The sequence below is a fragment of the Myotis daubentonii genome, chromosome 4, assembly GCF_963259705.1.
Source record: "Myotis daubentonii chromosome 4, mMyoDau2.1, whole genome shotgun sequence".
In the NCBI taxonomy this organism is placed as follows: Eukaryota; Metazoa; Chordata; class Mammalia; order Chiroptera; family Vespertilionidae; genus Myotis; species Myotis daubentonii.
In genome coordinates this window covers 14,854,540-14,876,238 of record NC_081843.1, presented here as the reverse complement: position 1 = coordinate 14,876,238, position 21,699 = coordinate 14,854,540, and the positions used below count along the sequence as shown (strand labels likewise).

Sequence of the window (21,699 nt, the reverse complement as noted above, 5' to 3'; positions counted from 1 at the left end):
TCTTTCCCTCCTCAGCCTGCATCTGTCTCTCTGGGCTGGCCAACTCTCTCCTCCCCTCCGTGAGGGGCTCAGGCCTGGCCAGGCGGCTTTGTGCAGGCCTCTGAGTCATTCAGCACATCAGTTTCCCTATTCAAGTGTTAGACTGTGGCTGGTTGAGGGCATAGCTCCTCACTCTGGGACTCCTTTTCCAATTTAGGAACTCCTTTCCCCCAAAGATGGCCATTTGTAACGTACCTTATTTAGGGACTTGAAATCTCTAAGAATTCTAAAAAACAAATTTTGAGAGGCTCTGCTTCAGGGATTCCTCATGGGTATTCCAGAAGGTTCAGAGTGAGCCTGGTCACCTGGCTAGACCTCACTCTTCACGGTACAGTTCCCACTGGCAACCCCAGGAGCTCAGAGCCGTGGACTCCAGCTGCCGGACCCACGCAGGCTGCCTCCTAACAAGGTCCCAGGTGAGACGACAGAGGGTGAAGGTTGGGGCAGGCAGTAGCCACCCAAAGCGAGGCAAAATCTAGTTTGTTTCTTCTCAGGATGACTTAAGGCAACTGTCAACTCCTCTCTTCAGATCCATGGGTGGGGACTGAAGGGCATTACAAATGAGCACCAGAAGCTTTAGGACAAGTGCTTGGGCCTAAAGGGCACATCTTTCTTCCACCTGGACACGCCATGCACTATACTCGGAAGGGCAACAACAGGAAATGGTGTTCACATGGGTGTTGCTCCTGAAAACACTGTGTCTCAGTCCAGTAGGAAAGCAGGTGAGCGAGGCCAACTGGCAGTGCTTGGTCACATCAAATACCCCTTTCTAAGCAAATTGCATTGAGAAGAGGAGGTGAAGTTTAGCTTCAAATTGTACAGCTGCCCACACAACACAAAGGAAGGGTATCCTAAACCATCCAAGTGTGTGAGCAAGAAAAAAGCGCTCCAGAAAAGACATGGAGTAAGATGTGATGAGAGCTGAGGGAGGACAAAGTTCAGTGCTGACAGTCAATCCAGGACACAAGCAGAGCAGAGAAGCCAGAGCCCACCCTGAGCCTCTCCAGACCTCCCTGGTGCATGGAGCCAAGCACACACAGAGCATGCATACACCAGCCTTAGACCCGGTGCCCACAGGGCTGCGCCTGGCATCCCTGCTCCTTGTGACCTGAGTCGGAATGTAGTATGGCATTGGGACATGCAGACAGAACTCAAAGGTGATAATACAGTGGTGCCCTGGAAGGAGAGCAGACCCGGGGTGACTGAGACAGAGGGACGCCTGGGAGACTCGCATGGTGGGCACATTCCTAACACACCACCCTCAGACTGTTAAGCCAAAGCATCTCTGAGAATGGGTGGTCTCCCAAGGGAGGAGTCCCCACCCTCATGCATCACTAACTAGGTACTTGGAGGAGGGAGCCCATAGTTTTACCCACAGTCAGGGGGACCCTGCAGCCAGGGAGTGGGGTTGCAGGGGCCTGGACCACAGTCCCCAGGCCCTTCTGCTACAACGGTCCTGACAGGCCAGCCTGGCTCTAATGAGCCTTCACTTCTTGGAGGAGAAAAGGGGAAGAGGCCATGCTAAACAGCCCTCTCACCTCTCTGAGACCAGCATCTGCTGCCTCATGGGACACATTTGTGAGAAAGCAAGGGGGGGCGAGTGAGGAGACTTGGGCACCTAGGACTTCTGCAGGGGGCAAGGGCACTCAAGATGCCAGCCTGGCCCCCGGGGCACAGAGCCTGTTCAGGCCCAGAGGAGTCCAGTTGTCATCTTCACCAGATCCCACTCTCAACTCACCTTCCTCTGCAAGGTCTTTGTTAATGACCAGCTTTCCATGTCTCAGGTAATTCAGCACGGGCCCAAAATAGGTGGGATCTCTGTCAATTAAATAGGCACCTGTTTCATCCTGCAAAGAACAAAGCACCAACGTGAATCCTGGACAAGAAAGCAGTGGCCCCACAGCCTACCCACAACCAGATCGTTCATGGCACTTCAGTGAAACTCCAAGTAGTGTTGTATGCCTCCTGCCGTCTGCAGCCTCCAACTCCTATCTGTCACCATTTCAAGTCTAAGCCAAGCTGAAATTGTTTTGTAACTAGGTAACCTTCCTTTAGCTACTGTGAGGCAAGGCAATTATGTACTGAGTCTCCTTCCTCACAGGACAAAAGATTTCTAAAGAAAAGCTGATCACCCTCGCCGGTTTGGCTCAGTGGATAGAGCGTCGGCCTGCGGACCAAAGGGTTCAGGATTCAATTCTGATCGAGGGCATGTACCTTGTTTGCAGGCTCCTCCCTGACCCCAGCCCTGGTTGGGGCTCCTGCAGGAGGCAACCAATCGATGTGTTTCTCTCACATCAATGTTTCTCTCTGTCTTTTTCTCTTTCACTCTCCCTAAAAATCAATGGTAAAATATCCTCGGACATGAGGATTATCAAAGAAAGAAAAAGAAAAGCTGATCCTTTTCCATTTTAGAAACCGTCCCACAAGAGTGACTAACAGACTCTCCTTAGTGGAAAGCTCTTAAAGGCAGGGCTGACACTGGTGGGTCCACTTCTAAAGGACACCAAGACATGGGCCTCTGCGGCCAGTGCTTGCCCTTCTCATTTTGGGGTTACTCCTTGGGCGAGTGTGCAGGACTGAGTGTCAGGGCAATGGCCTGGGTCAAAGGCACATGGAACAGAACCTCATTTTCCCAGAGCTTCACAGTGACTGCTGGTCACCAAGGAAGCTTCACCCATTGGGTAGCGGTCCCAGAGTCCAAGCTGTCTAAAAACAGACCACCAGGAGAACAGAAGATGGCGGCGTAGGTAAATGCCTGTACTCACCACCTCCCACAGCCACATCAAAATTACAACTAACATACAGAACAACCATCATCCTGAACCGCAGGAAAGCTGGCTGAATGGAAGCCCTACAACTAGAGAAGTAAAGAAAGCACACGGAGACTGGTAGGAGGTGCGGAACGGGCTGGGCTGGCACCCACGTGTGCCGCTTTTTTAATCAGGGAAGGAGATCGTCTCTGCAAAGAGCAAGGGGTCCCAGCCCCACACCAGACCCCCAGCCCAGAGTCCCAGAGCTGGGAAAAGAAGAACTCCGGGCTGTAAAAACCAGTGTGGATTGGGGCTCAGTGACACCGAGGCTGCTGGAGACCCAGCTGTTCCTCTTAAAAAGCTGGCACCATGAACTGAACTTACAAGGTCCTGCTTCCTCTGAGCTCCAGCACCAGGGCAAGGCTCTGGGGAACACAGGCACATATGAGGAGGAACTGGAATGTCTGGCATTGGGGCAGGAACTCGGGGGGGCGACTTTCTCCCAGATGGAGGTGCTCGCAGGGATCTTGTTCCTATGCTGGGACCAGCCCGGTCGCAGGGCTGACTGACAGCCATTTCTGTTTGCTCTGCCCTGGTGATTCCCTAAGACCCTGCCTCATCCAATTTACAATCCCATTCAAGTTGTTTCCAGTGGCTTTTGCATATGAACGGCCTGTCCTTGCTCAGGCTAGTCTCTCAAAACAAGCTGCAGCTGAGTCAGGGAGCCCAAATAAATCAATAAAAGGCTTAAGACCCAGCACCAGCACCAGCCTTCCTTGCTTCATAGCTGGGCCTTGTTTGAGCACTTCCAAACCCAATACAAAGAGGAGGAATCTGTAGATCTCTCGGTAGCTCCTGTTGGGTAGCCCCAGGCAGTGGCTGACTTTGCACCTCCCTGGAGCCAGTGCACACAGTGGTCAGTGTCAGACCACACTACATTACAACTCTACACATCCATAAGTGACACACTCAAGGGGCAGTCTCAGTGAACACCAAGGCCACACTGAAGCACGTCCTGCTCCACAGGGGGGTCTCTTGCACAGCAGCTCTCCCACTGTAGTCCCAGCTGGTCCTCACAGCCAATTGGCCTGGAGGTCAATTCCTCCCAGTGACACCAACAGCAATCAAGTCTCAACTACAACAAGACTGTGCTCACAGCCCACAAAGGGGTGCACCTAGAGCTCCCAGTTCAGGTGACTGGGGAGGCTGAGACACTGGGCCCCATAAAATACCTACTACACAAGGCCACTCTACCAACTCAAGGAGACATAGCAGCTCTACCCAATACATAGAAACAAACACAGGGAAGCAGCCAAAATGCAGAGACAAAGAAACATGTCACAAATGAAAGAAAGCAAACTACTGAATACAGAGTTCAAAACCACAGTTATAAGGTTACTCAAGAATCTTCTAGAAACCTCCAAAAAAATGGAAAAGGACCAGTCAGAAATTAAGCATACACTGACTGAAATAAATAATAATATGCAAGGATTAAACAGTAGAGTTGATGATTCTGAGAATGAAATCAACAATTTGAAATATGAGGAAGCAAAAAACACCCAACCAGAAGAGCAAAAAGAAAAAAGAACCCAAAAATATGAAGATAGTGTAAGGAGCCTCTGGGACAACTTCAAGTGTACCAACATTTGCATTATGGGGGTGCCAGAAGGAGAGAGAGAGAGCAAGATATTGAAAACCTATTTAAAGAAATAATGACAGAAAACTTCCCCTACCTGGTGAAAGAAATAGACTTATAAGTACAGGAAGCACAGAGAACCCCAAACAAGAGGAACCCAAAGAGGACCATACCAAGACACATAAGAATTAAAATGCCGCCCTGGCCAGTTTGGCTCAGTGAATAGAGCGTCGGCCTGCAGACTCAAGGGTTGCGGGTTTGATTCCCGTCAAGGGCATGTACCTTGGCTGCGGGCACATCCCCAGTAGGGAGTGTGCAGGAGGCAGCTGATCGATGTTTCTCTCTCATCGATGTTTCTGACTCTCTATCCCTCTCCCTTCCTCTCTGTAAGAAATCAATAAAATGTATTTAAAAAAAAAAAAAGAATTAAAATGCCAAGACAAAGAGAGAATCTTAAAAGCAGCAAGAGAAAAGCAGATAGTTACCTACAAGGGAATGCCCATATGACTGTCAGCTGATTTCTCAACAGAAACTATGCAGGCCAGAAGGGAGTGGCAAGAAATATTCAAAGTGATGAATAGCAAGGACCTACAACCAAGATTACTCTACCCAGCAAAGCTATCATTTAGAACTGAAGGTCAGATAAAGAGCTTCACAGACAAGAAGAAGCTAAAGGAGTTCATCACCACCAAACCAGTATTACATGAAATGTTGAAGGGTATTCTTAAGAAGAGGAAGAAAAAAAAAAAGAAGAGGAAGAAGAAAAATAAAAAGATCAAAAATATGAACAACAAAATGGCAACAAATACATACCTATCAACAACTGAATCTAAAAATCAAAATAAATAAGAAATCTAATGAACAGAATAAACTGGTGAATAAAATAGAATCAGAGGTATGGAAATGGAACAGACTGACAATTCTCAGAGGGAAGGGGGACGGGGGCACAGGAAGAGATTAAACAAAGATCTTAGATGCACAGATGCATTACCTATGGACACAGACAATAGGGTGATGAAGGCCTGGAGTGGGGTGGGAACCAGGTGGAGAAAGGCAATGGGGGGAGGGGGGGAGAGGGACTTCTGTAATAATCTCATCAATAAATATTAAGACAAAACAAAAAACAGACCATCAGAGGGGTTGCTCCTACCCCTTGGCCAGCCCTGTTCCACCCTCAGAAATGGGAACCTTTCTGAGAGTCAGGGACACCTTGCTGCTCACTGGAGTCTTCAGAGTCAGTTCCAACCACAGCCTCTCTGGCTGTTGCAGCCATAGCCAGGGGAGGTAGATACTAGGATAGGGGCAGTCCCCATACAATGACACCACTAGAGTGCACCCTGTAGAGGCTGCAGAGTAACAGGCATGTGGGGGCTACCTCAGTATAGGGCAGTGATGGCAAATCTATGACACACGTGTCAGAGGTGACACACGAATTCATTTTTTTGGTTGATTTTTCTTTGTTAAATGGCATTTAAATATATAAAATAAATATCAAAAATATAAATCTTTGTTTTACTATGGTTGCAAATATAAAAAAATTTCTATATGTGACATGGCACCAGAGTTAAGTTAGGGTTTTTCAAAATGCTGACACGCTGAGCTCAAAAGGTTTGCCATCACTGGCATAGGGGGATGTGATAGGGACTGGGATCCATCAAGGCAATGGATCCAATGCTGCCAGGACACCGAAGACATGTTGGCTGCATATCTGATTTGGGTTGATGAGTATGACCCCATCCAGGCAGCCTTCCAGTGGGGCTACTGATGGATGAGGGACCAAACAGCTTCTGCCCCCACACAAGTGCATTCAGCCTATTGAGAATTCTGCTCCCCCCTGCAAGCCAGCCTGCCCTCCCCAGGCAGAACCTGGACCTGGGCCAGCGGCCCCAAAGAGGGCAGAGGGGGCCGAGGTCTCCACCCTGAGACTGTGACTCTGTAAACCAGTCTGAGAGTCAATGTGGCCTCCCTGTCCAAAGTGGATCTTGGGACTCACAAGAGGTCCTTAGCAGGTGAGGGCCACAGCGAACAAGAGCAGCTGGCTGGCCGCAGCACCAGAACAGCAGCAGGCATCTCTGCCGGGGAGGTGGAGCAGTGGAAACTCCTAAACCTCTTAGATGTGACATACTCACAGGCCCCACAGCCAGAGACACAAGGAGGCAGGCAGTGTCTGGACCACGAAGCAAGACCCCATGTTAGGACCCTATTTTTCATTTATGAACATTAAATTCTGGAATTTATGTAGTAAACCTTCATAGTTCCCAGGGTTTCTTCCCAAAGTCCACCTTCATAAAGCTGCTATTTAGATCAGATCAATTAAGGTTCCAGCCATGGAGGCACTTCCCACTCAGCCCAGGGCACCTCTGTGCCCTTTTCTCCTACAGGCCTGGACTCAGACCAGTCTCCAGCCACCACTTGCTCCCTGCCGCCCCCATGGACTTCCTGTCCCCAACCACACAGATTTCCCAAATTCATCTTCTGATCCCCTCCCCCCGCCCCCATCTAAGAAGGCATGGTCACACACTGTCCCACCCGCCCCTGTCTCCTGGCCTCTGGCCCTCTGCTATTCTCTTAGCAAGGCTAAAGGAGCCCACAGACCAACTTGCGGGAAAATGTTACTTCAGCAGCCTTCCTGCTGGTGAAAAGGACCAGCATTTCCTACAAAGGGGCCAAGGTCTGAAAAGAAAGGGGCAGAGCTGTCAGAACATGGAATGGAGGGGCATTCCCCCCTCACCCCCATGGATGAAAGGAGCTGAACCATGGCATTGGCACTCACCAAGCTCACAAGTGATTCATCAGCTCACTGCCACCTCACAGACAGCTGGTAGAAGGTTATGTAGGAAAGATCAGAGGGGACAAGGCTCATCTCCTCCCTCAGGACACCCCAAGGAGCCTCCCTTGTCACAAGGTGCTTAGGACTCAGGGCCAGCCTCAGTATGATTAGATCCTGGACTCAAGGCCACACAAGCCACAGCCTTGGAGCTGGGACATGGCACTTGGAGCTGGGACATGGCACAAGAAAGGATTTTTGGTTTGTGTTTTATTTTTCAGAGAGAAGATGGGAAGGAGGGAGGTTGGAAGGGAGGGAGAGGGAGAAAGAGAACATTGATCGGTTCACACCCTGACCAGGGATCAAACCCGTAACCTGGGTATGTGCCCTGACTGGGAATCGAACCCGCAACCTTTAGATTTATGCGACAGTGCTCCAACCGAGTCACACTGGCCACGGCGAAAGGGACGTTTATGGAGTGCCAACAGTATGTGGAGCAGCATAAGATACACAAAGGTAACCCAAGCTTCAAAAGCTTGGAGGGAGCCCTGGCTGGTTTGGTTCAGTGGTTAAGAGAGTTAGCCCTCAGACAGAAGGGTCCAGGTTCGATTCCCAGTCAAGAACATGTACCTAGGGTTGTAGGCCCAATCCCAGCCTGCGTCAGAGTGTGTGCAGCAGGCAATCTATGTGTGTCTCTCTCACATTGATATTTCTCTCTGTCTCTGTCTCTCTCTGTCTCTCTCTCCACCCTCTTCCCTCCCACTCTCAGTAGAAATCAATGGAAAAAATATCCTCAGGTGAGTATTAACAACAACAAAAAAATTGGAGGGAAAAGATGGGATAGAAAAGAAGGGGCTGGGAGTCAGGGGAAAGTGCAGTAGCCCGTGCACAGACGGAACCTGGATGGGGAGCCTAGACTGGGCATGGGCGAGCTGGCACTGGGGCTGGACTTTGAAATGTGAGGCTTATCCAGAAAAGGGCAGGAATGGGAGGGACTACATGTCCCTTTCTGAGGCTCAACAGCTCCAAGTCAGTTAAAGCAGTGCCTTGTGTAGCCACCTTTAAAAATCCTGACCAGTGAGGCTCAGCTGCTTAGGACGTTGGCTTGTGCACTGAAGGGTGGTGGATGGATCCTGATCAGGGCATAGACCCAGGTTTTAGGTCTGATCCCTGGTCAGGGTGAGTATAGGAGGCAACCAATCAATGTATGTCTCTCACATCAATGTTTCTCTCTTTCCCTCTCTCCCTTCCTCTCTAAAATCAGTAAAAAACCAAAAACAAACCCTACAGATCCTCAGGTAAGGATTAAAAAAGAAAATCCATGTGAATTTTACAACTGAATTCTTGTTCTATTTTTTTGTTGTTGTTAATCTTCACCGAAGGATATTTTTTTCCATTGATTTTCAGGAAAAAAATGGAAGGGAAGAAGGGAGGGGAGTAAGGAGAGGGAGAGGGAAAGAGAGAGAACGAGAGAAAAGAAAAAGAGAGACATTGATGTGAGAGAGACACATCAATTAGTCACCTTCTACACTCACCCCAAACTGGGCCAGGGATCAAACCTGCAACCCAGGTACATGCCCTTGACCAAGAATCGAATCCGCAACCCTGCAGTGTGTGGGCCAATGTTCAACCACTGAGAAACACCAGCCAGGGCAATTTGTTCTATTTTTTAAAATATATTTTTATTGATTTCAGAGAGGAAGGGAAAAGGAGAGAGATAAAAACATCAATGATGAGAGAGAATCATTGATTGGCTGCCTCCTGCACTCCCCATACTGGGGATAGAGCCTACAACCCGGGCATATGCCCTGATGGGGAATCAAACCATGACCTCCTGGTCCATAGATCCATGCTCAACCACTGAGCCACGCCAGCTGGGCTGTTCTATTTTTAATACAAAAATGTTTTCCCCAAAACCTCAGAGAGGCCATCCTGACACATAGGATCAAACACACTAATTTACAAAGCTCAGGCAAAGAGCATTCCTAGAGAGAGAGGTGCGCAGGGGCCAGGCATTCAGGCACACAACAGAGCCGTGACTACCCCGAGCTGGGCACTCTTCCACACTCCCGGAACACACGCCAGCTCTCTGTGGCATCCAGAACCTGCCAGTCACTCCAGATATACCTGCTGCTGGGCTGACCTCCACAAGGTCACACACAACCAGAGTGGGCTTTAGAAGGAACCCTCATCCAGGCCCTGTCAGGTCGCTCAGTTGGTTAGAGCCTCGTCCTAATAGGCCAAGGCTGCAGCTGTGATCCCGTCAGGACACATATAAGAATGAATGAATGAATGAATGAAACAAATTGGTGTGGTTTTTTTTCCTCTCTGTCCCTTCCTCTCTAGCTCTAAAAATGATTTAAAAAAATTTTTAAAGGAACCCTCATTATACTGTGTTTCTCCCACATGGTATGACTCTCTGAGCTTCAGGTCTGCTCAGACATCACCAGCCTCTGAGGGTAGGACACCCAGCCCAGTGGCTCCTTCATACTGGTCCTGCTTCATACTGGTCCTGCTACTAGACAACCCTGAATTACAGGGGAGAGCTCTCACCTCCTAGGCTCTTGTCAATCTCCTGAGAAGGAATTCAAACAGGTGACAGAAAGCAGTGTTGAAGCAAAGCAAGCGAATTTATTAAGGAGGTAAAGGAAGCAAGTTTATTAAAAATGCACTCAGCTTAAAGCACAAGTGGGCAACTCAACTATCCCCTGATAGGGGCCCAAGGGGTTTTATACCCTTCCCCCTATAGGTTTCAAAGTTCCCCTGCCAGTTATCTTGGGTAGAAGACTAGGTTTCAAAGTCTCCTTCTACACTGTTGTGGCTGATCTCAGAATGTTTGTACATACACCTGGTCATCTTGTTTGGCAAGTCCTACAGTGGCTGACTTCTTTGTTTAGTGGGTGAGATAGTAAAACTCCCCTTTCTTTACCCTTTCCTCCTTTCCGGTCCCAACAGCTATCTTTTCTATTTAACAGTCCCAGGAACGTGGCCCTAGCACTCCCCCCAGAAGGAAAGCCACAGAGCCCATGACCCAGACCTGCCTCGAGGCCCACCCACCTGGGCCCAGAACTGCGGGTTCACCGGGAAACCCTGAGACATTGAAAAGCAAGCGGCCTTCAGGACAGGCTACACCAGCCGTGGGCAAACTCCGGCCCGGCCCGTTTGAAATGAATAAAACTATTGAAAAAAAAGACCGTACCCTTTTATGTAATGATGTTCACTCTGAATTTATATTAGTTCACACACACACTCCATCCATGCTTTTGTTCCGGCCCTCCAGTCCAGTTTAAGAACCCACTGTGGCCCTCGAGTCAAAAAGTTTGCCCACCCCTGGGCTACACCATCCTCCACCAGCGACAAGCCAGCCTGTCCAGCTTTGCCACTGATGAGCAGCACGTAAGGAAATTCAAAAGCAGTCTCCCCTGTCATGTCAGTACTCTCTAGTTTAATTTCTTCTTGTGGACTCATTTTGATTTGATGAGCTTCATTAAGAAACAGGTCCGAAAAAAAATTAAAAACAAAGAAAGAAAAGAAAAGAAAAGAAAAGAAAAGAAAAGAAAAGAAAAGAAAAGAAAAGAGAAAAGAAAAAGCTCCAAGATGGCAGGGTTAGGACAGGATAGGCAGCAGCATAAGGGAACTGTGCTCTCACCACTGAGCTTACCAGAAGGGAGATTTCAAACTCTACAAGAAATGCCAGGGCCCCTACACCAAGACACTGAAATTCCACAGGCCTAATCCCCAGCTGCAGCCCAGATGACGACAGACTTGACTCTCATTTAGAAGCACAGGAGCAGGACTCTGTAAAAGCCTCCTCTCTGAGCACCTGAGCGTGAGCAGCGTGCTCCAGAGTCCAGGAGCGTTGGCAAGGGTGGGCCGTGAACAGGCACCCTCGGACATCACTGCTGGGCTGGCTGACCAGACCATGACTGACACGTGTGCCAGGCCTCAGCGCCTCAGCCCCTCAGAACCTCATGTGCTTGTATTGCTTATGTGGAAATAAAGAAAAATACAGAACACAAAAAGAGAAAATATCACAAATTCAGAAGTCTTAGGCTCATGTTTGCACAAGCACAGACAGGGCCATCTCAGTGATACCTATACTATGTGGCTTGTGACTGAGGCACAGCTATCAGCACGCTGCATTCACATCACTTCATCATTCCACAAGTCTGCACCAGACCCGTAAGGAGAACCTGACGGTGTACACTTGGGGCACTCACACTTACACAACAAGGAACTGGACCAAGGCCAAGACTCCTGGATCTCTCCTCTTCCTCCCTCTTTCCGTCCTTTCTTCAACTTACATAACAAGCGTGTGCTACATTTATAGAGTAGCCAGGCTGGGTTTCTTTTTTTCTTTTTCTTTTTTTTTTTTTTTTTGTAAAAGAGCCAGAATTAACACTGCATTCCCTTCAAATCAATTCCCTCTACTGACCTTCCCCACTTCTCACTGGGTTAGCATTTGACCTACTTGTGAAGTGCCGGCTGTAAAACCATATATCTACCCTAAAGGCATAAAAAAGAGAAATGCTGGACTTTGACTCTTGAACATTTAATGGAAGCCAGCATACTCCTCACTCCGGTTCACACACTGGGGAGAGTGGGTTGATCACTAGTACTAGGTTGGCTGAATCCCTGAATCCCACTCCCAGGGGGGCCAAGGGAGTGTTGATGGCAAATGTTTGTGCACAGAAAATCCTATGCTTTTGTATTTAGATTTCAATGGAAGAAATTTGACAGAAAGACTATATCCCGCATTTAGATCAGGACACCGAACCCTCTTAGTTTCCAGTGGCCATCCCTTTTCCACTGCAACAAAGTAGTGGTGGTGTCCAATTCCTGGTGTGTTTGTGGAAATCCAGAAGTGATCCAGCCACGCTGCTGGTCTCCAGGGGAGGTCTGAAGCCGACATCCATGAGCCTGCGCCATGGGACCCTGGGGCCTGAGCACGGGGGCTGCCAGGACACAGAGATGAGGCCCTGGCCAAACCCTAGACACGGTGCCTGCTGTCATTTCTCAAGAGAATAGGGAGGGCAAGGGCAGGGCAGAGCCCAAGTCACATGCTGTCCCCGGAGACCCCTGACCTAGGGTTCCTCAACTGAGGGAGGCAGTGAAGACAACCCTGACTGGGAACCCCGCGCCACCACTCCTCTCAGCTGCCCAGCAGTGTTCTGAGGACCAGGAAGGCATCCCAGCCTCTCAAACAGCCCACCCACAGACACAGCTAGGTGCTCCCTGCCCATGCTGCAGGCCCAGCGGTCAATCTCAGCCCTTAAATGCAGAATTGAATGCACTGCCCAGCCACGCACCGTGGATAAATTGGATGCTGCTTGTCCCTAAGGGCTGCCACTCCGACACCAGGTCTTGAAAATGGCCAGGAACAAATGTAGAAAATGACAGGCTCTCACACAAGATTCTCAACAGAAAATATCTCTGTTGACATGTCACACTCCAGCTCCTTTATAGAGCTGTTGCACTTGGCTCCTTTCGATCACTTCCAGATTTCCACAAACGGACACGACCACTACTTTGTTGCAACAGAAAAGGGATGGCCACTGGAGACCTGAAAGTAAGAGGGCTGAGTATCCTGAGTTAAATGCAAGATATATTCTCTCTGTCAAATTTCTCCCACTGAAATCTAAATGCAAAAGCATAGGATTTTCTGTGCACAAACATTTGCAACCAACCTAATCAGAAGCACAGTTTTTATCTATTTCGAATTTGCACATAAACCTTCACCTATGCCCTCCCTTCTGCTTTGTTTTCTAGTTTCTCACATCCTTGACCAGGAAGAAGCGGCAGACCTCACCAACGACAAATGCGGAAACGGAGGCCCAGAGACCAGACGCTTGTCCCAGGCACCCGGTGCACACGGCAGGGATGGGGCCTCGCACAGCCCACGGGCCGCACACGTGCACGAGTGTCAGCTGGTTCTGACTTCGTTTTCCCTACAGGAGGCCCCACAGTGCCCTGTGTGCAGCGAGATCGGAAACCCTCCGGCACACTCGGGGAATAAAGGAAAAACAGGGCTCCACGTAGAGACGAGGGTGCATATGTCAGGGCTCCAGGTCATTCCGACCCTCAGTACTGCCCCTGGACACCTACCCTGGAAACGAAACCCTCAGACATCAGGACCCTGACCCCCAGGTTGTCTCCCCAGCTGCAGGCAGACACTGTTCAGTGTAGCTTTGAATTTAGGATGACACACATGACTCAAATGAGGCTCCCCAGAAGCAAACACCCCTACCAGTGAGCCTCCTGAGGAGGCTCCTGGAACAACTGTGCCTCAGATTATCGGAGGGAGTGCCACCAAGCTCCAGGAATATGGAGATGGTTCACAGGGCCCCATTCAGTTCAGCAGGACCCGACCCATTTAGAGACCATCACCCGAGGGGGGAGGACAGTCGTGAGCAGAAAGCCATGGTGGACCTGCCACCTGCCCAGGTCACAGCTGCTATGAACATTTACGTCACAAGGCAAGAAGACACCCATCTGTCCAGTTTTATCAGGTACTTCCCTCCCGAGAGACATCTCAGGTACAGAGCTTCTGCATGTAAATCCCCTGCAAATATCATGTGACCATGAGTGTGGGTGTTTAACATATAACTGCTGGCATTAGAAAATCCACTAGAGCCCTAGCTGGTTTGGCTCAGTGGACAGAGCGTCGGCCTGCGGACTGAAGGGTCCCGGGTTGATTCCAGTCAAGGGCACATGCCCAGGTTGTAGGCTCGATACCTAGTAGGGGGTGTGCAGGAGGCAACCGATCAATGATTCTCTCTCATCACTGATGTTTCTCTCTCTCTCCTCCCCTCCTCCATGAAATCAATTAAAAATGTATTTTAAAAACAAAATCATGCCCTAGCTGGTTTGGCTCAGTGAACAGAGGGTTGGCCTGAGGACCAAAGGGTCCCAGATTCAATTCTGATTAAGGGCACATGCCTGGGTTTCGGGCTTAATCTCCAGTAGGGGGCATGCAGGAGGCAGCCAATCAATGATTCTCTCTCATCACTGATGTTTCTAGCTCTCTCTCCCTCTTCCTTCCTCTCTGAAATCAATAAAAAAAACATTTTAAAAAATCAACTAGAGACGGAAAAGGTGGGAATCATGACCCCCCTGGGGCTGAGGCACCAGTTATAAGAACCCAGGGGCCCTGGCTGCAAACAGTCTGTGGGGGCTCTGCCAGCCTGGGAATGGGCCTCCTCAGGGCCAGAGTCTCCAGTCCCCCTGGGCACCAGCCACTCGGAGGTAGGAGGCAGGACACTGCAGACAGGACACCAGCCAGGGGTTCATACCTGGCCCACTGCTCTCTCGAGGCACCTGAGCCCTCACCACCAGCTGTCTCCACGGCCACCGCCCTGCTGGCTCCCAGGTGGCCTCTGCTCTCTTCCTGCGCTCGGCCCTGCTGGCGGATCCAGTGCAGAGTCCACCCTTCCTTCGCTCTGGGGCTGACGGGCAGGCCTGTGGCTCCTCTGCTCCCTAACCCCCTCCTAAACTTTTGTATAGAAAACTGTATAAAAATTATGTGTTCTATTTAATTCTTATACTTTTGGGCTTGTAAGTGGCTTATGGTACTTCTCACAATAAAATTTTTTTGAAGATATAAAAAAAAAAATTCTTGAAGATTTCTTTAATAAATAACTAGGACTGCCTGGAACTCAGCGCCCCTTATCTGTTTTGAGATACCTCAGCCTATCTATCGGCAATGAGTGGCTGGCCCAGCTCATCCTTCCAGAACCATCCCCGCACACCTGAACTCACTTGCAAAGCAGGCCAAGATCCTGGAGGCCCAATGCTGAGGAAACCAGAGCCCACCAGAACACAAGTGTGGGAGAGACAGTGGGTGCACCCCCACTTAGATGCCGCCCAGATGCCTTGAGCCTCTCCCAACACACGCCACCAGGGCAGGTGAACTCGGGAGCGGTGTTCTCCAGTTTCTTGCAAAAAACCTCAGTGACTGCCCAGGAACCGGTGCCCCTCCCCCAGGCATAGGCTCCCGTGCCGGCAGCAGGGACTGGCCTTCCAGGACCTGTCCTAAAACCAGCCAGGGGCTCCGAGTGGACAGCAGGAAGAGGAGCCAGGAAGCAGGGGAGACCAGGTGTGTGGCTGAGGTGGGAGCTGGCACCACGAGGCTGGGTAAGCCAGTGAGGCTGTGTAAGAGACATTAACAAAAGACATCATGAGGGGGAGACGAAAGCATTTTGGAACATTCTTTCTAAAAGAACAGAAGTAAGATAAAGACTATTAAGAGCCGACTCTACGGACTGCAGTAACCCAGCTCCAAGCACTGGGCAGGGCAGGTGCTCCAGTCATCGTCTTCCTTAATGCTCACAAGGCCGCCATGACAGAGAGGCTCATTAACCTGCCCCGAGCCACACAGCCAATTAAGTTGTGGGCGGAGTCGGTCAGGGCCAGAGTACCAGCCGGGTTGCTCCATCCCACCCAATGCCCACATCCCACCAATTCTAGACTGGAATGTTCTGGGTGCTCTGTAGTGTGGGGACAGATGGCAATTAAGACCCGGTGAGAGCACTGGTGCTCAGAGGCCTGCTGGCACCCAGGCCACACAGACCCCCCCCTGGTGCCAAGCAACCAGCTCCTTTAGAGGACTTGGAGGACTGCTGGCCCAGTGACTGCTGACCTGGAGAGCCCCTGGAAAGGAGCCAGGCGCACCGCTCACAGGTGAAAGCAGCCACTGACAACCTGGCCACAGGTAGGCATCTCTGTTCCCCTACAAGTCTACTGGCAAAGTCAGTGTTCTGACTGCTGCTTAAACTAACACCAGTCACTGCTGCTGGAGGAGAGGAACTGAGGGATCCGTGTTCAAGGGGCAGAAAGAGGAACTGCTGTGCGGCCGACACCACTTCCTCCCGCTACCCCCAGATGACTGAGGGTGGGACAGCCGATGGCCTGGGGGCCGGTGCCCTGAAGCAAGCTCTTCTCACTCCTTTTTAGGACTTGCCAGCACTGACTCTAGGGCTGGCTCAGGTCGGAGGAGCCTTCCGGTTGGGCACCTTGTGAAGAGGTGACCACTCCTCTGGGAGCAAGCACCTGCTGTACTAGGGGAGGAGGGCCGCTCCCAGGACACGGGGGCCCATTCCCTCAGGTCCTGAGCCGACCTCGAGGCGTGGTCAGGGCTAAGAACGGACCCAGAGCCCCATACTCCAGCGAAGTGTGAACTGACACGCACCAGTGTCTCAGGACACCCACTCGTGGCCTCAGACAGGCCGGCGCACAGCTCTCATCAGGACGGGAGACACGCGTAAGAATTCGGCCAGTTCACCCTTCCCCTCTGATCTAGTTACACTAAACAATCTACCATTTCCACTCAGAATAATCCCCACTTCTCTTGCCAAGTGGCTTAAAATATCATATTTCCACCCACAGCCCCATCACTTAGCCCGTCTTTAAAATTCCTTTCACTATCTTTCCAATCCTGACTTGCCAACACCAAGTACACCTGGAGTGAGCCCAAGCAAAGAACTGAAAAGGGCAAGTCAGAAGCACCATGACGGCCCCTCCCCTCAAAGACCCATCTGCCGCCACAGAATCTGCAACCCCAAAGCCAGGACAGCGGCCCTGTCAGGACCAAAGCAAATGGGCAACCCACAGCTTTCTCCCGACGGGCTCAGCCGCAGAGACCAAAGCCCCTCAAATCTTCCTTCATCTGAGTGGTTTACCCATCAAGGAGTCGTATTTCCTGTTGCCCTTAAACTCCCAAGATATCTCCACACTGAAACGGCTGATTCAGCTCTAAACAAGGTCTAACCTGTTCATTAATACCTATGGGCCAGGTATCTGGAATACAGAGACACAGCCAAAGTGAATCACAGCAAGTATTTACGAAGCACTTCCGGGAAGGAGTCTTACACCTGGCCAGCCCCTAAGGGAACCTGGAAGAGAACAGTGACCCAGGACAGACAGCCCCATGGAGGAAGCCCCAGGAGGGAGAGAATTCACACTTACACTGTCCATAAAGAGAACCCATGGTGGCCATGGGCCCAGAGTCAGAACTGGAGACAAGAAGGTAGGGGATGGTGGGCACTGGGTCCCACTCAAGCTCAGTCCTGAGAGAGGGAATGTGAAGTCTTAGGGCAGTGGTCGGCAAACTGCGGCTCGCGAGCCACATGCGGCTCGTTGCCCCCTTGAGTGTGGCTCTTCCACAAAATACCATGTGCGGGCACGCACGTACAGTGCGATTGAAACTTTGTGGCCCAAGCGCAGAAATCGGTATTTTGTGGAAGAGTCACACTCAAGGGGCCAAAGAGCCGCGTGTGGCTCGCGAGCCGCAGTTTGCCGACCACTGACTTAGGGGAAGGGGGACCAGTCGTAGCCTAGGTCCCCACCTCCCCTAGCAACCCGCCTGCCCACTCCTAAAAAAGCATTCTTGAGCCGAAACCGGTTTGGCTCAGTGGATAGAGCATCATCAGCCTGCGGACTGAAAGGTCCCAGGTTCGATTCCGGTCAAGGGCATGTACCTGGGTTGCGGGCACATCCCCAGTAGGAGATGTGCAGGAGGCAGCTGATCGATGTTTCTCTCTCATCGATGTTTCTAACTCTCTATCTCTCTCCCTTCCTCTCTGTAAAAAATCCCTAAAATATATTTAAAAAAAAAATAAAAGCACTCTGAAAATGTCCTGTAACTCCAACTCTCCCACATGGCTTCACTGACTGAGCTCTCCACCAGACATTCTTCCTTTAACAGCAGGCCACAGGCACTCTCCCAGTGACCTCCAAACCCTTGGAACTCCTCCCCTAGATCTCCCCACCCAGCCCCTATCCAAGCACCACCTTCTGCAAGCCCAGGTGCTCAATAAACACTAGTCCACTGCCCAACAGGGAATCTTCCACCAGGCCCACGCTGAGCTTCAGCCCTAGGATTATCTGCCAGCTATGCTTTCATTAATCTTAACTAGGAGGTTAGGGCTTGAGTTTTTTACCTGTGAATCAACATCCTGTTTCTCTTCCATTTTGTAATTACTAGTGTCCCACTCCTCCAAACATCCCCTCTCATCCTCCCCAATCCTCAGATTCCTCTCTCAGGGTTTAGTGACTCTCTGGGATATTCCTTTTTTTTGGGGGGGGGGGGGGGGCGGTAATTTTTGTTAATCCTCACCAGAGGATAAGTTTTACTTATTTTAGAGAGAGGAAGGGAGAGGGAGGGAGGGAGAGAAACATCTCTCAGTTGCCTCCTGTACCAAGCCCGACTGGTATGTGCCCTGACCAGGAATCAAACCCGAGACCTTTCCGTGTACAGGATGACACTCCAACCAACTGAACCACGCCTGGCCAGGGCTCTGGGACATTCTTTCATCAAAACCAAGGAGAAAGAAACTGAAGAGACCAAGGATCTTACACATTTTCTCACTCAAAATAAAAAATCCCACTATGACTAATGTGAATTAGCATTACTCTTTCTGACAAACTCACATTATCTGTGACTAAAATTAACCCTTTACTATCAACTATTTTATTTTATGAGACAGAAACTGTAACTGCTACATTACCTTCATGTTATAAGTTTGTTTTACATTTTAGCAAACAAATATGGCTAAGTGGATGATAACTGGAAAAGCAACAACATAGACATATTCTGATAGATTAATTACCCTCCCCCAGAGAACTATTACAGTAAAGCATGAATTTTTAAAGTAGTCTTGAAACAAAGGGACGAATGGACCTAACTGTGCAAGCTATAGTTAACTGGCTCAGAATCGGTTGTTTCAGTGTTGAATAGACACCCGTGGCCTCAAAACAACTCGAAGGACAAGAGCAATTTAAAATCTGACTCAATATACGAAACAGGAACGCTGGAGTTGAAATGCTGGTGAATGACCACTAAGACCCACTGTTTAAAAATAAAAACAAAACAGTAAAACATACACCCACACTATAAAAGGAAAATCATAGCTCACGAAAGCCTATTTCTATCCTGCAGATGACTGTCATTTTCTGGGAGGTCAGTTCTCTCAGAGAACTTGCTCAAATGAGCAAAGGAAGTATCTGAGGAGTGGGGGCGCGGGCTGGAAGGTGGGGAGGGAGAGGACCAGAGGACTGGCATCTCAAACTCCGATTTTATCCACAAGTGGTGGTTTTGCAGTAACTCAAGAGTTCTGGTTTCCTGATCATAGGTCATGCCACCCTGAGGATGGTCTCTGGCATGCCTCTCAAACGTGAAGGATGTGAAGTTTTTCGGAAGCCTTATGCCTGGCAAGTGCTGGGCTGGCAAGGAAGGAAGCCAAGTGCTACTGCACAGGCCCGACCGCAAGACCCAGGAAAGTAAGAGGAAGGCTCGTGAATTCCCGAGGATGAATACAGGTAATAACTGTTTTCCAACAGCCTTTTCTGAGTTTCAATCCTATGCAGCTTGCACAGTTCCAAGATACGCTGCCTTAACCACAGCCTCGTAAAGGTCATCAACAAGATAACTTACTTTCTATTCCCATCTGGAACAACAGTGTGAACATTTTATTATACAAAAGACAAGCTGCAAACCAGCCTGGAAATTCCTATCCTTTTGCTAGGGCACTGGGAGAACTAGGATAGTTCGAAGGCAGTCTGAGAAAGACTTCCCACCTGGCCCTTCCATGAATCCCTAACCCAGCCCTTAGGATGAACAACATTCCCTCTGAAATAGCACTCTACGGACATCACCGTCTTAGAATGCTAAACGGGGTGCGTGTTGTGGCTGGACACAATAAAGCACCAATTCTCTAAACGCAAGTCACTGGGAAGGGAAGACGAGTGACCGCGTCACCTGCCCCTTGCCAGCATCAAGTCAAACGTCTGGAATGTGAAAAGCGAAGGACGCCAGGGTTCTCCGATTCCAAACCCAGGAAGCGCACTGGGACGGAGAAGAGAAGGTGCTGACACACCAGGGGCCACAGAGTCTAGGGAGGAAAAGAAAGTAGATCCACTATAAGTCCGGGATGCGGGGAACCTCTGGCACCGAAGATCAGTGAGGGCTAGATAGACAGGCGCAGGGTGGAGTGGCTGGGGATCCTCGAGAGTAGGTGCTAGGGCGCCATCCCCTCTCTTCCCGGCCGAGAGCAGGGAGTTTGGGGAGTCGATCGAGCTAGTGACCAGGGGAGTGCGGGGATCGGAGCCCGGGACGGGCCTCCTCTGCGTGGGGTAGGGGGTGTGCGGCGGGCCGCAGGCCAGGGCGACCCGGCCCCTTCTGGCCGGCCTGCGCGGCCCTCACCTTGTCCGAGTCCAGGTCGGGGTCGGCCTGGCACAAACGGTACAGGAAAGATTTCGGATCCCGGCACAGCGTCTGCCGGGTGGTGAGAAAATACGTGCCGCCGACGTTGAGCCGGACCCACTTGGACACGCTTCCGGGGCGCTGGGCCAGGGCGCCGAGCCCCACGCTGCAGCGGCGGCACAAGCCGCCCCCCAACCCCGCCCCGAAGCCGCCCGGAGCCGGCTGTAGAAGCTCGCAGTGATTCTCCGCCATGATCCCAGCAAGCCCAGCCACAGCTCCCCTTCACCGGAAGCGTCCGTTCTTTAATACCTTCCTCCGCGCTCTGTCCCGCCCACGGGTCCGCCCTGCTAAAGCGCCCGCCCGGGCGTCATGAGGGAGACGAAAATTCCGGTCCGGAAAAGCCGAGGATCGTGCCCCCTTCTGGCCAGAGAAGGTTGTGGCGTGGCCCGCGGTGCTCGCGTCGAAGTGCAGAGGTGAAGGCGGGCGCGGGGCTGCAGGTTGTCTCGTTGGCCTCCCCGCCGGAATCCGGTCTTAATACAGGTCACGGCCAAGATCCACCATAGCCAAAAATAATTACACCGGCCATCGCCATTGTCTACGCTCTACATGCCCTTTTTTTTTTTTAATCTTTGTTGTTGAAAGTATTACCGCCCTGGCCGGTTTTTCAGTGGTTAAGCATTGCCCTGCGGACTGAAGGGCAGGGGTTTGGAATCCCGTCAAAGGGCACATACCTAGGTTGGGGATCCTCGGGCGGGCGTGCAGGAGGCAACCCAGTGGAGAGACACATTGATGTTTGGCTCTCTGTCTCTCCCCCTCCCGTCCATTCTCTCTTAAAAAATATCAATGGAGCCTTTGCTGGTTTGGCTCAGTGGATAGAGCATTGGCCTGCGAACTGAAGGGTCCTGGGTTCAACTCCCGCCGTCAGGGGCACATGCTCAGGTTGCGGGCTCGACCCCCAGTAGGGGGCATGCAGGAGGCAGCTGATTGATGATTCTCTCTCATCATTGATGTTTCTCTCCCTTCCTCTCTGAAATCAATAAAAAATATATTTTAAAAAATCAATGAAAAAAATATCCAGTGAGGATTAACAACAACAAAAAAAGTATTACAGATGCCCTTCCCCTTTATCCCCCATTGACACCCTCCTCCCTGCTTCCGCCCCCTCCCCAGGCCTTCACTACACTATTATCTGTGTCCAAGAGTTATGCTAATAAAAGGGTAATATGCTCATTAGGGTGTACATCTATCTGGACAAAGCCACAGTGGCTGCAAGGTCCTGGGCTCAGGCCTCACAGCTGCAGCGGCCAGC

General features: G+C 50.6%; 1 protein-coding gene across 2 annotated transcripts in view; it reads right to left on the bottom strand.

Moving 5' to 3' along the window:
* The window catches only part of KCTD5 (potassium channel tetramerization domain containing 5), a 34,194-nt gene extending 13,504 nt beyond the window's left edge, over positions 1 to 20,690 (bottom strand). Inside the window, exons 1-2 of one of the 2 annotated variants that reach the window (XM_059692806.1) lie at positions 20,391 to 20,690; positions 1,778 to 1,886 (exon numbers count right to left, since the gene is read on the bottom strand). In XM_059692806.1, the coding sequence (XP_059548789.1) occupies positions 1,778 to 1,886; positions 20,391 to 20,642 (361 nt within the window). In that variant the 5' untranslated portion in view covers positions 20,643 to 20,690. The remainder of the gene's footprint in view (positions 1 to 1,777; positions 1,887 to 20,390) is intronic. The other variant, XM_059692807.1, reaches the window with a different exon arrangement.
* Between the last annotated feature and the right edge of the window lie 1,009 nt (positions 20,691 to 21,699).